The 14948-nt window shown below is 36.1% G+C and overlaps 1 protein-coding gene across 1 annotated transcript; it reads left to right on the forward strand.

Annotated features, from left to right (window-relative positions):
• Window positions 1–1903: 1903 nt before the first annotated feature.
• Window positions 1904–10630, forward strand: mchr1b (melanin-concentrating hormone receptor 1b). Its single transcript, XM_087244510.1, has 3 exons — window positions 1904–2247; window positions 4116–4191; window positions 8827–10630. Exons 1-3 carry the CDS (start codon window positions 2173–2175, stop codon window positions 9834–9836), a joined length of 1161 nt encoding a protein of 386 aa, XP_087100636.1. The 5' UTR covers window positions 1904–2172; the 3' UTR covers window positions 9837–10630.
• The last annotated feature ends 4318 nt before the right edge of the window (window positions 10631–14948 follow it).

Genomic DNA, 14948 nt, shown 5'->3' on the forward strand with positions numbered 1-14948 from the left:
ACTTTGTGAGAAGTCTACAGGATGACATCATGCTGCCTCAGATTGGTACTTTCTCAGTTATTTGCCTATAGGCTTGAAATCAATGCTTCAATGCTTGAAGTATGGATGGAAATTATGCAACACACATAACAGACAAAATAACAGATAAATGACATGAGTATATTTGCGAGGAAGTCAACAATCACTGAATCTACATAAAAGTCAGTTTTCTATTTTTGTTGGGTTACATATCATGCTCTTTTTACTGTTATGTTTACATTTTGTGCTTTTTGCTAGATCTTTTTCAGTATTAAATATCTTGTTCCTGTATTGTTTATGTCACAGTCACCTGCGATCTATCCAAAAACAACGACATATCCAGTCATGCACCACTCACACACCTGGCCTGCATCCATGATTGCAAACAGACACAGCTAAAGCTATTCAGAACTAATTAAAGAGACTATTTATACACCTTTCACACACACACACACACACACACACACACACACACACACACACACACACACACACACACACACATACACACACACACACACACACGTTGTTGAGTCTTGTTATTGTGAATTGTGAACATTACAACGTGGTTGCTTGCTTTGCCTTGCCTGTTTTGACCCTCACTCTGTTTTCTTTGTTTTACTGTTTGTTTCCGATTACGACGCGGTTTCCTTGCCTTGCCGATTTTGACCCTTGCTTTGTTTTGTTTGTTTAACTGTTTGTTTACGTTGTCTGCTGCCTGCCTTTTGACCATCTGCCTGTTTATTGCCCACGACTCTGCATTGCCCGTAGACATCTATTTGTTCCTGTGTTGACCATTGCTTGCCTGACCATCTCTGTTTAATAAACCTGCAGTGGGATCTGCACTTTTCTAAATTATTAAGTTTGTAATATATATTTAGGCAGGTTTAGAGCAATAATAAAGTGTCTTAATTGTACCAGGGTAGTTTAAAAAATCCACCTTATGTGAGCTAATTGTGGAAAATATAAACTACTTGGCTATTATGTATATTAGACAATCAAAATAAATATGTCAAAATTCACTTAAATCATGGGTGTCGAACTCGATTTCTGGAGGGCCGCAGCAGATTTAAGTTTCAACTACTCACACCAGCTTACAACTGGGGGGATGGTGATAGGTCCCCTTCAATTTTTAGAAATCATTTAGAAACAGGCTATTATTAATTATAAGAAAGTAAACTTTTGGATCTCTTTCAGCTGTCCCTCCCACTTCTAAAATGTCCGCTCTGCCCTTGCCTGCTTAATAGTCTCTAGTAGTCTCGAACACCTTGATTAGTTGAATCATCTGTGTTTGATTAGGTTTGGAGCAAAACTGTGCAGAGTTGCGGCCCTCCAGGAATCGAGTCCGAGACCGATGACTTAATTTCAGAAATTACTTTTTGTGTAATGATTAAAAAAAAGCAAAAAGTGTCTCCACTGTACTCAGTCCCTACCACAGAACATTTTAGTGCTGTTTAGAGTTATGTCATCATGCACAGTATAGCTATATTCCAAATAGCCTAGTTGTAGAAAAAAGTATTGGCTAATTTGTTTATTAATTGCCACCACAGATTTTTCAAGTGGGCTATTTTACTAAAGTGTGGTTCAAAAATACTACTGTGCAACCTCAGTTAACAGGATTGCAGTTATTTTTTGACTACATGATTTGCCCCAATATAAGCGCGTAGGCTGATCATTTCCCCTCAGGGTTTCAGAAAAAAAAAGAAACATCTTATCTTACATTAGCCAAAATGTTTCCAAAAAGCCTGCCTGAACTGCGCAGTAATTGCACAGACATCTCAAATGGGATTAGTTGCTGTAAAGCAACATGACAGATAGAAGAAAGCAGTTTTGAGCGCAGTTTCTCGTGATGTGTTAAAGCGGGGCGCTGCTCCCGAGTGTGTCCAGATGGATGATGTTCGTCACGTCAGCAGGATCTTCAGCATCAGGCAGCAAACACACTCAAGACTCAACGCACAGAGCTCCACTCATACACTTCCTCGTCGGGGCTTGTTTCCAGATGTGCTGAGAATTGGGAATAAACGAAAGCGTTTGGATCAAAGGACACACGTTTTAATCGGATCATCAAGCATTCAAGTGTGCACTAGCACACTATAGGAGATATCGATAAAGCTGGAGCACCAGACACGGTTGATGTAACGCGCGTTTGAGGAGATGTCAACTAGTGGCATGCGTTTCAGACGAGAAATTAAACCTTACAGTCAAACCACTGGAGATTATCAGAGAAAGGTGGGTTCGAGCACACGAGATAACATTGTATGCTTGTTGACAGAAAGTATCAAAAAGTGTTTTGCGGACGCGCATATCAGCAACACTTTTTGTAATATTTAATATGTTGACAGCATTGCTCTTTTGAGTACATTGAAGTAACATGTAAATACTTCTAATGTTTATGAATATTTTAAAGTGTATAAATGATGATGTGTCAGTTAAAATGACAGCTAGCCTATCCTCTATTTTTTCATATCTGCAAACACCGAATATTTTAGCAGAAAAAATAGTATTAAATAGACTATAAAATGCACGAACGCCATAACAAACGGTTAAAATATTGTCTTAAAGGACAAAAACGTCGAATATTGTAGTAGAAAAAAAGAGTAAGCTTGCATATACATTTATAACGCACTATCGCAATAAAACGGTTAAAATATTGTCCTGAGTGACTGAAAACAACGAATATTGTGGTTGAAAACAAAGTTAGCTTAATACATATTTATAATGAACTAAAGCCATAACAAACGGTTAAAATATTATCCTGAGAGACTTTCTTTTTTGTTAACAGTGTAGCTGCCTCTTTTCAGTATTCATTCATTCATTCATTTTCTTGTCGGCTTAGTCCTTTTATTAATCCGGGGTCGCCACAGCGGAATGAACCGCCAACTTATCCAGCAAGTTTTTACGCAGCGGATGCCCTTCCAGCTGCAACCCATCTCTGGGAAACTCTTTTCAGTATAAAACAGTTTATTTATTCTTACTACTGAAAGGGTCAACAGAACAACATCAAATGTTATGAATCTCATAAGATTTTTGTAAACATGTACAAAATATATTAAGATCTATTATATAAACATCTGTTTTTATTTATATCATCATGATACAAGAAGTGATCGTGAAGTGAACCTAAATTGAAAATTATTGAATGAAGTTAAACATTTTAAATGGACTTCTATTTAAATTGTTTCAGCCATGAGATATTCTGGTTTGGTAAAAACAAAAAACAAAAAATCAAACAAACAAAAAAACAACAGCAACACAAAACTGTATTAATTTCTTCCACTTTTTTGAACACACAGCACCCTCTTGTGGCCACATGGGAGTCCCCAGTTTGAAAGCGTGAAAAATACACTGTCAATAGAGAGAGAACAAAGCAGCAACTAGGCTGGGCGATGTGGCAAAAATTAAAGCTCGATAATTATTTTCCATATTAAACAATAACAATATATATTTCAAGTTGTTAATGGTTCCAGATTTACGAGCACCTTAGCAATAAATAAAGTCACATAAATGAGAGGGTCGATAAAATGGCATAACATAAATGTGGTTGACGAATTGGTGGCAGAAAATTCGATACATCTCTAATATCAGCACACTTTTAGATTCATATTGTTCCAAATTTCTGCTGTGTAATTGGCTCTTAGACAAATATAGAAGAAAAAAAAGAGCTTATTGTTTTTGACATTAATTATTAATGTTTATAAATTTTTTTGTTCGATAAAATTATGTCAAAAACAATAATAAGCTTGGGACTTTTTTACTCTATATTGATCTAAGAGCCAATTACACAGCAGAAATGGGAATCGGTCCAACCCTAACATCAACCCCCCCTAGGAGTTCACATCCAAAAATGGACTGCTTTGTATATTTTCTGTTTACGGTTTACACATTTTAATGCTTGCAAAATAAGTCTTACATTTAGGTTTAAGCATGCACAATTGTCTAAAATCAGATTCTGTAGATCAACAAACAGGCTGCTAATAATCAATTTACATAATAATAGGTTGGACATTTCTTTATTTTTCCCTAAATATGTTTTGAAAAATATCCATATCGCATTTGACAAGAGTGTATTAATAAGTACTTTTTATTTCATGTTTCAGATTGTGATGGATTTCAACATGACTCCCAGTGAAAATTCCAGTAATGAGTTTAATTCATCTCAACATTTAAATAGAGGTAAATACACTTTTTTTGTCTTGTTGAGCTACCAAAATGTGCATCATATGGCAAATTAACAAGCTTTTCTCTGTCAAACATACATTTACCTGACACTTTATTTAGTACATCTTATTTTTCTAAAGTTGGACCCCCCTTTGCCTTCAGAACTACCTTAATCTTTCATTGCATAAATTCAACAAGGTACTGGAAAATTCCTCAGAGATGTTGGTCCATATTGACAAGATAGCACCAGGCAGTTGCTGCAGATTTATTGGTGTCACATTCATGGTGCAAATGTCCCATTCCACCACATCCAAAAGGTGCTCTATTGGATTTATATTTGGTGGCTGTGAAGGCCATTTAAACTCATTGTCATGTTCAAGAAACTAGTCAGAGATGATTTCTCTTTTTCTGATCATCTCTGTTAACCCTAGAGGTGGTAGTGCGTGAAAATCCCATACTCAGACCAGCCCGTCTGGCGCCAACAACCATGCCACATTTGAAAAAAAGTCACTAAAATCCTTAAATTCTTCCCCATTCTGATGCTCAGTTTGAACTGCAGCAGATCGTCTTGACCATTTCTACATGCCTAAATGAATTGAGTTGCTGCCATGTGATTGGCTTATTAGAAATTTGCTTAAACGAGCAGTTGGATAGCTAATAAAGTGGCCAGTGAGTTTTTGACGTGTGTATAATGTGACAAGGCTAAACAACAAGTCATTTGAAGTGTTAAATAGCTCTTTTCAATGTAATGTCCTTAATTAGATTCATTAGTATTTTTCTGTTTCATGACTCACAGGCAGAGATAAAGCTCAGTCAGTCATTTAACCAAAATAAATGCAGACAAAATGCTCAAGACCCCAATAGTGAAAGGCCTTGACTCATTCTGACTGGCTTTATTGTGCGATAATGACATGGCTTACTCTACAGCCTACCGCACAAATTAATACCCAGACATTAAATATTATGAAGATAATTAGTTCATTATGTGAAATTAAAGAGACGTTAGGGAGCTAGCACATGACACTAATAGACTTATGCAAAATAATATCAGTTGCTATAGAGACTACTCTTATATATGTTTAAAAATGGTTTCTAATTTTACTTGTTTAAGTTTAAAAATAAATTAAAAACATTTTTAAAGGGGGAGTATTAATCAAAATTCACTTTTATAAGGTGTTGTGTGGCAACTGTGTGTAAACATAGCAAGCTTCTAATTCTGAATGTGAATTGATTCTAATTTTTATTATCTTACTTTATAAAAACAGAAACACTTTGATTGACATTCCCAGAATGTCAAAAACAAGCCCCGCCCATTAGTGATGATCTCTACCTCCTTAGCATAAACAGCTCTGAGTGAGAAGCAGCCGTCCGCCATTACAGTTTTAAATTTTTCAAATTTTTGAATAAAAGGTCTGAGAGCAAAATCTCATTTGAATTTAAAGCGCCGTTCACCACAACAGCGCAGTTTGGATCAAAGCCTAAAAGGGGCAGATTCAAAGAGTTATAAAATATTATTTGTGTGTTAATTTGGACTGAAACTTACGCACTATAGAAACAGAGACTTATTTTACATCTTGTAAAATTTGGCATAATACGCCCCCTTTAAAACATACAGTATGCCATGCTGTAAAAATATGCTAATTAGTTTGAACTCAAATTTACTTTAAATTATGACCTAACATTTGGGTTTGTCTACTTGACCGACATTTGCATACAAGGTCAAATAACACTTTCATTTTCTCATAATATACACTTTCAGGCCTGTAGCCAGCTTGATGAAAGGGGTGGTTATTTTTTTCTCAAAAAGTGGACCTTTTTGAATTTATTCACCTAATTTTTTACTAAATTTATAGACCTAAATAGTGCATTTTAGTGATTTATTGATTTTTAACTGAATTGACGGATGGTCATCATAAGCACATTTTTGATGTGGCAAAAACATTTCCTAAAGATTTAGAATAAAGAAAAAATGCTTATTTTGAAATACTTAAATACTTATTTTATAATACAAATTTCTTACATCATATATTATTAGAAAAAATAGGAATGTGTTAATGTTTAAAATTAAAAACTGCAGTCTATTGTCATTTATTAGGCAAATAACAACCTGGACAGCACATTTCCTCAGTCAGAATTTGTCCATTTGAATACATAATAATAATATAGAGCTTTGTGATTTTTCTAGCCTTTCTTGTAAGAAAGTACATTTGAAAATTCATGGATAACAAAAGCCAAATTAGTATTCAAATTAATTTCATATGGGCCGCTTTTGGTGCTTCACATTTTTATCTGTCATTTTTTGTTTCAAGAATAATGCCCAAAAATTTGAATAAAAGTTACTTGTAAAATGTTTTCTCATTTGCAACAATACAGTTGGTCAGTAGTGAAAGATGACATCACTCAAGTCAGATTGTATGTATTCTCGCACAGCTGGATTTTGAACTCATGAAAAATGATTGTTTGCATTGTTCAGAACTGAATAGTTGAAGTCACGATAGCCAACAGAGGATTCCCCTTAGTCTTAATGCCTTTTTTGATGGGTTATTTTCACAATTTATGATAGCATAGCAGTCAAAATAGGACAAATTAGCTCATGCATGAGACAGATTCTAAACCTTTGTAAATGAGGGGTAGGTCTTTCGAACCACCCGAACCCCCACTGGCTACAGGTGTGACAACATCATCTTATTTTGCAAAGTCTCGAGCAATTCATTTGGGTGCCTTCATTATCAACCCTGCCTTCATGCACAAATTCTCAGGTCTGATTGGTCAGATGGCCTAGCCCACAGGTGTCAAACTCAGTTCCAGGAGGGCTGCAGCTTTGCACAGTTTAGTTCTAAGCCTAATTAAACACACCTGATCCATCTACTTGAGTCATTTAGTCTGGTTTGAAACCTACAGGTGAGTGTGTTGAAGCAAGGTTGCAATAAAGACTGCATTTACACTGCAGATATTAATGGTCAATTCTGATTTTGTAATTGTATCGGATTTTTTTGCTGATCTGCTTACATCATCTTTTAAAAGTGACTCGTATCTGAGTATCTGAGTTTACATGGCAAAGACACAATGACCAGGAAAAAAAAATGGGTGCTGACTGACAGCTGATAATAAAAGAGCGCCCTTTTCTCCTTTCCTGTATTAAATGTGTTCACAGAGTTTCATTTTTAAATTTTTTTTTGACAAGTTGTTTTATTATAGTTTATGACAGAAAAGTTCTCATTAGGCCATCTTCTTTTAATCTAGGCCCTTTTAAACCAGTAGGCATCTTGATGTAATGTCCATGGTGTGATTTATGCACTTGACCTATGCCACAGTTTTATATTAGTTTATATCGGTTATTTTGCAGACCATACCTGGCAACATTTGTCTCTAAAAAATCTGGGAGAAAGGGGTTGGCGGTCTTGGGTGCAGTACCGCGCAGAAATGGAAATGGGAGACGATCTCAAACTGAATAATAGGGGTGGGGGGTGGTTGAAACGATTGCAAACTAGAGATGCGCGGATCAGCTGAAATGACACCCGAATCCACAGCCATATACAAATCATCTTCCTGCCACCCGCCCACACATTTAGTTTAATCTGATATATGTGTCCACACACGATCATCACTTTAATAATTTAATTATTTGCTTTAGGCATGATGATAGGTCAACATGGATATTAACAGCAGATTCAGTGAGCTACAATACGCGCATCTCTGATAGTGAAATAATAGCCTACGTTATTCTTAAACGTTATTAAATGAATATTTATTTATAAAAACAGAAGTTTGTCTTTAGACAACACTTTCTTCATTTTCAAATAGATACAGAAAGTAAAAACAAGACATTTTAACTTTTACAGATACAGGAACAAGATAACAAAAAGGGTGCCATTTCAGCCTAAATTGCAGCTATGTTATGTTTACTTGGCCCTTTTCTTGCACTGTGCAAAAACAGAATAGCATCCAAAGTCAATATAGCTAAATATTCACTTCAAGATGATCTCTCAGTCATTATTTTACTCAATTTGCGCTTAATTAATATTGGAAGAACTAGTTAAATAACCCAAACCTCCACTGCAAACACAACCTTCCCCTGTAAAATGTTTTTCTTAATTTGAGGTTGTTATGAGATGTTAAAGATGTGCCATTTCTCAACATAAGTGTACTCATGAATCATTACAGTTAACCTTTTATGCACTGTTAACATTTCTGACCACAAAAAACTACAATTTTTTACACTAATAATATATATTAAACTGTAAAACTCAAAAAGTTAAGTTAACTTAAACCATTTGAGGAAACCAATTTCAACAAACCATTTATTTATAAAAGCTAATCCTATTGAGTTACATTTGAGTAAATGAGGCAGTTTGAGCACAGTAAAACCTGATAAATGAAAAGAACTCAAACTGTTTGAAGAAACCGTTTGCAACAAACCATTTGAGTTAAAAAACTAATCTATATGAGTACTGTGAACTTACTCCATTTAAGTTAAAGTAATGAGGTACTTAATTAACTTAATACTTCAACACTGAGTTCAAAACGCATTAACGTTTAGTACATTTTGAGTTAACTACACTCATTTCATTTGATAAAGTTGACTGTTTTACAGTGTAATAAAGCACTTTACATTGACAAACACTTCAACTTCTCTGTTGTTTCCTGCAGACAATGACGAGCAATATCACAATGTCCTCATGCCAAGCATTTATGGAGTCATCTGCTTCGTGGGCATTATAGGCAACTGCATCGTCATCTACACTATCGTCAAAAAGACAAAGTTCAGAGCCCAACAAACTGTGCCCGACATCTTCATCTTCAGCCTGTCCATTGCTGATCTTCTGTTCCTCCTGGGCATGCCGTTCCTCATTCACCAGCTAGTAGGCAACGGCTCCTGGTGTTTTGGTGCCACCATGTGCACTGTTATCACAGCGCTGGACTCTAACAGCCAGATCGTGAGCACTTATATATTAACAGTCATGACTTTGGACCGATACTTGGCGACAGTCCATCCCATCCGCTTTAATCACATTCGCACTCCCCGTGTAGCCGTGGCAGTAGTAGCGCTGGTGTGGATCCTCTCACTGCTCTCCATCACCCCAGTGTGGATGTATGCGGGTCTCATGCCCTTACGGGATGGATCAATGGGATGCGCTCTGCTTCTTCCCAATCCAGCCACAGACACCTACTGGTTTACGCTCTACCAGTTTGTGTTGGCGTTCGCTTTGCCGTTGGTGATCATTTGCGTGGTGTTTTTCAAGATCCTCCAAAACATGGCGGCCACGGTTGCACCACTTCCCCAACACAGCCTACGTGTGCGCACTAGAAAGGTCACTCGGATGGCCGTTGCCATTTGCCTGGCGTTCTTCATTTGTTGGGCGCCTCATTACATCCTGCAGTTGGCACATCTGAGTGTGCAACGGCCCAGCTATGCATTTCTATTTGCCTATAATGTCGCCATTAGCATGGGCTACGCCAACAGTTGCATTAATCCTCTTCTTTACATCATGCTCAGCGAGACTTTCAAAAGGCAGTTTATTGTTGCCATCCGGCCGGCCCACAAGGACTTCCGGGCTGATCCGGCCGATGGGAGTGTCAGTCTGCGTTTGGCCCCTGACGTGGCCCAGCAGTCCCAATCATCTCGAGAGCTGCTGCCGGTTACTGTGGCTGTGCACTGACAATATTATTCCACCTGGGAATCTGCACTGAGTCACACGAACACATTCTTTGTGTCCGTAATGAGCACGCGGCTGGAGAGACGACGATGAAGCGTCTCGCAGAATTGCTCATTAACAGATTTTAAGGGTCGAAGGGGATATGTGATGATGCACATTTTCCTTGACGCATTTCTGTGCCGTGGAAAAGATATGATGCAAACAAGACCTAATTATGGCAAGGCTTTTATATTAGCTCTAAATATTAGTTTAAAAACTTTGGGGTTGGTGTGAGATTTCTTAATTGTTTATTTCTCACGAAGACTGCAGTTAAAGAGTCTGTAAAATAAATCTGCGATTTAATGTCTGTTTTAAATAGCTGTGCTCTACTGAATGTATTTTGAAATGTTATTTATTCCTGTGATGACAAATCTGCTTAGCGGTGAGTTGGCAGTGTTATGCACAATCTTTCAGAAATCATTCTAATATGCTGATTTGGCAATCATTTGATGATTATTTAAGTGCTACTTGATGTTGCGAACAATTGTGCTGCTTAATGTTTTTGTGGAAACTGTAATACCTTTTTAGGATACCTTAATGAATGCAAAGATCAGCATTTATTTCAAATAGAAATCTTATTATGCAATCAGTGCAACAATTTTTAAAAGGACCTCAAACATATATAGGTCAAAGACAAAAAACTGTTTAATATATCAGCTTTTTTTTTAAATGAAAAGACAAAACATGGATGAAAATGTTCAGTCATGAGTGTAACACATGTGTTTTATGTAAAAATGAAACAGCATACTTAATCTGGCCTCAAATGACTAAAAGCGTCTTGCTGTCAAATTTGTAAATCCCAGCCTGATCTTGCAAGGAAATGTAGTATTTTTATTATTTTATGTTTTGCTAAATGACTGAACAAAAATGTTCAGTTTTATAAAGAAGGCCCAACCCCTGCCCTAAACACAACCATCATTGAGGGATAAGCAAATCATACTAAATTGTACAAATGAGATTGCAAGAGTTCATACGAATTAGCCACTAAATCAAAAAGTTACGAATTCCTGTTAGATTGTGGTGGTAAATACAACCCAGGCTCATTCTAAAAACGTACCACTATATACACTTCTAGAGAGCCAAACACGTCCCAGGAGCAGTTTTTTTTATTGCAGTTTTTGCGAATCTATCAAAGGCTGCTGTGTATGCTTTTTCAGTTCTCAAATTTCTCCTGTGAGTGCCATTCGTGCCTGTTATTCTCACATAAATCCACCAGAGGCCGATGTCGACTGAATGTTTAACTGACTGAATGACTGACTGATCGTTCGACTGACCCACCCTCTTCCTTCTCTAAACCCAACCAATAGTGTTTTCAAAAGCACCGATTGACTAGCCCCCACCCACTTCTCTAAATCCAACTAACAGTTTTCAGAAGCAATTCAGAGAAGAAAAAGCCCTTGCCTGATTTTTTCCACGTTTTTAGATTTTACCACATTCTCACCCTGTTATTTACTTGTTTATTTTGTTCTTTACCGGACTCTAACTCCGCCATCATGGTGAACTCTTCTCTACATCTCAAGTCCGCCGACATACATGATAAACTAACAGGACAAACTGTTAACTGCGAACAAGCTGTCTATACGGAGGCAGGCGGTCAGCTGGCAAGCACAAAAATCTATCGCGTCATACTATCCTGTCGTGTTCATTTTAAAGACAAAATGCAGCCATGCGTACTTCTAGCTACATAATTCACAATCTCCAGAAATGTATAGGACATTTGTCTTCACCACTGTCACCAATGGCTTGTTTGCTTTGGGACTTATGTACGTCAGTCGATTTGCTCTTCAGTGTTTGGACTTCCAGCAGTAAACATTAAAACACACTCAACTGAACTAAACTGAACTTAAACTCTGAAATTTGGACTGATACTAGAACTTCTATGTTAAGCTGCTTTGACACAATTTACATTGTAAAAGTGCTTCAGAAATAAAAATAAACTAAACTGAATTGCACATATAGGGCTACGTTTTCAGAATGAGCCTATGTTGGGTATAAATATAAATAGTATAAATATTTAAAAGGACAATTTTGTATTTCAACAAGTGTTTCATATGCTTGAATACAGTTTTTAAATATGCAATCGAATGATTCTTGTTTTAAATATACTTAACAAGAAGTTTTGGTTAAGAAACTACTGTTACAAAGAATGGCTTTTTAGTGGTAAATCATGGTAAGAAATGTATGGTAGTCATTAGCTTTTGCTCACAAACAAATGCAAATAAACAGCGCACATTCTAATGTCTTGGAAAAAATATATAGTTGTATTAAACTTTGAAAGTGTTGATGCTTAAAACACCTTTCCATCTTTGACCCATATGCAAGTGATAAAATAATGATCTATATACAGTAGAGTTGAAGTCAGAATTATTAGCCCCCCTTTGATTTTTTTCTTTTTAAAATATTTCCCAAATGATGTTTAACAGAGCAAGGAAATTTTCACAGTATGTCTGATAATATTTTTCTTCTGGGGAAAGTCCTATTTGTTTTATTTTGGCTAGAATAAAAGCAGTTTTTAATTTTTTAAACACCACTTTAAGGATAAAATTATTAGCCTCTTTAAGTTATATGTTTTTTGATAGTCTACAGAACAAACCATCATTATACAATAACCTGCCTAATCACCCTAACTTGCTTAGTTAACCCAATTAACCTAGTTAAGCCTTTAAATGTCACTTTAAGCTGTATAGAAGTGTCTTGAAAAATATCTAGTAAAATATTATTTACTGTCATCATGACAAAAATAAAATAAATCAGTTATTAAAGATGAGTTATTAAAACTATTATGTTTAGAAATGTGTTGAAAAAAAATCTTCTCTCCGTTAAACAGAAATTGGGGAAGAAATTAACAGGAGGGTTAATAATAATTTATAGGGGCTAATAATTCTGACTTCAAATGTACATGTGATTTGCCCTGATGTTTTTCAAGTAATCAGTGTTTTCTGACATACATCTCGAGACATTTTGCTCATTTTCTACCTCAAAAGAGACATCTTTCACATTGCTAAAAGAATGTACAGTATGAGCTACAATCATGCTTATACACAACATGTTTTTCATGCCAGTGTACAAGTGTATGTGTTGATTGGCTATTCACTTTTTGGTATTGCATGCACGTTGTTCTCTATAATCACATTGATGTATTAAATCGTTTTCACAGTATGTGAAATATCAGCACAAAAGGATCGGTTTATGTGTCTGCAGAATACCCCACTATCTTCACAATGCCAGCCATTGATCTTCTGAAAAGAGACAAAGTAATTGATGGAAAGTAGTTTTTGTCATTTCATGAGCATATTCTGTTCTTGTAGTCAGCGCATAAAAAATATTCTCATCAAAGCTCAGTTTCCTCTTGTGATTGCGGTGCAAAAAACAGGACAGATGCTGTTGTTCAGAAACATCTTGCAGTTTCATCAGTCCAACATTAACCGGTAGAGTTTACTAATCATGAATATTAATGTGTGAGTTTATGATTTACTTTCATATTCTCTGTAAGGAGGACTCAATTCAAGCAAACACCTACAGTGCAAAAAAAAAACTTCCTGTCGCTCTAGTGTTGAACACCTTTGTTGGGAGGAAATAATTACTAGAAAATACAGTACGTGAAGTAAACAATAGCGTTCAAGTCTAGAATAAGGATGAATGTGTGAATCAAAACACTGCAGGAAACCAGCTTGAGCTCAGTGATGTTTCTAGGAGACGCTGTGAACTCATGTTGGGTTTGCTGCACGTGGCACTCAGACACTGTGGAGAATGTTTGGTCTCCATGAATTAGCTTTCTGTTTTATTAATTAGCACATACTCTTGAATACATGATGCAATAACACCGAGTGCCTCATGTTTATGTTTACATTTATTGATTTAGCAGATGATTCTATCAAAAGCGGCTTACAAGTGAGGATAAAAGAAGCAATTTGGATATTAAGATTAATTGCGTAGCTTGTCTGTGAATTGGCTCCATGTGACAGCACATGCTGTAGATTTACTACTGATTACAGAATCGGCTTAACTGAAAAACTATGCATGAAATTCACCTACTATTAATTGCTCAGCCCGAATGGGAAATTACATTTGCTGGCAGTCATAGAAAGAGTCTATAGAGTTTCTAATGCGCTGTAAATTATTTAATCCACAGAGGCATAGTGAGAATTGCCATTTGCTTTGCATACCACACTGATTTGAAACTGATTTACTTCGAAATACTTATTGCTATTTTCTCGCTGTTATAGAAGTGCGGCAACAATCTTGCAGCTCTGATTCTGCTGATACACAGCACAGAATAAGAAAATGGATATCAGACAACCTTCAATCTTTTTTGATTAAATTTGCAAAGTTTTGCTTACAAAACTAATTATATTAATTATAATTATATTATTATTATTATTTTAATGAAGACAATTTTGATTGAGGTTAAGTAAACGTGTTAAATGTAGTTGTACAGACATTTTTACTGATTTTTGCCAAACCAACACTAACAACAAACAAACAAACAAACAAATAAACAAGTAATTTCAACTTTTTTCTAGTTGGATTTTTTTAGTGTAGAATGATTGTCAATAATAAATTAGCAAAATTTAGCAAAACTGATCGTGCTTCTCCTGAATTCTGTTTATAAAACCTCACAAATCTAAAACGGAGTAGAATCATCATGCACAGGCACAATTAGAAATAAAAATATATGATTTTGCCTATTATGGCTTATTTTTGTACTCTATAAAAACGACAAGTTGACTTTGTTCAAAAAAATGAGTAACCCTATAGCTTTTAACCCTTTAACAAGCATCTTAACCACCCGATCGACCTTTATCTATAGGCTATTATTCATTTTCTTGACGGCTTAGTCCCTTTATTAATCCAGGGTCACCACAGCGGAATGAACCACCAACTTATTCAGCATTTCTTTTACGCTGCAGATGCCCTTCCAACCGCAACCCATCTCTAAGAAACATCCACACACATTCATTCAAACATACACTCATACACTACGGACAGTTTAGCCTACCCAATTCATCTGTACATGTCTTTGGACTGTGGGGGAAACCAGAGCACCTGAAGGAAACCCACGTAAACGCAGGGAAA

The sequence above is a fragment of the Danio rerio genome, chromosome 3, assembly GCF_052040795.2.
Source record: "Danio rerio strain M-AB ecotype USA chromosome 3, GRCz13ab, whole genome shotgun sequence".
Classification (NCBI taxonomy): domain Eukaryota; kingdom Metazoa; phylum Chordata; class Actinopteri; order Cypriniformes; family Danionidae; genus Danio; species Danio rerio.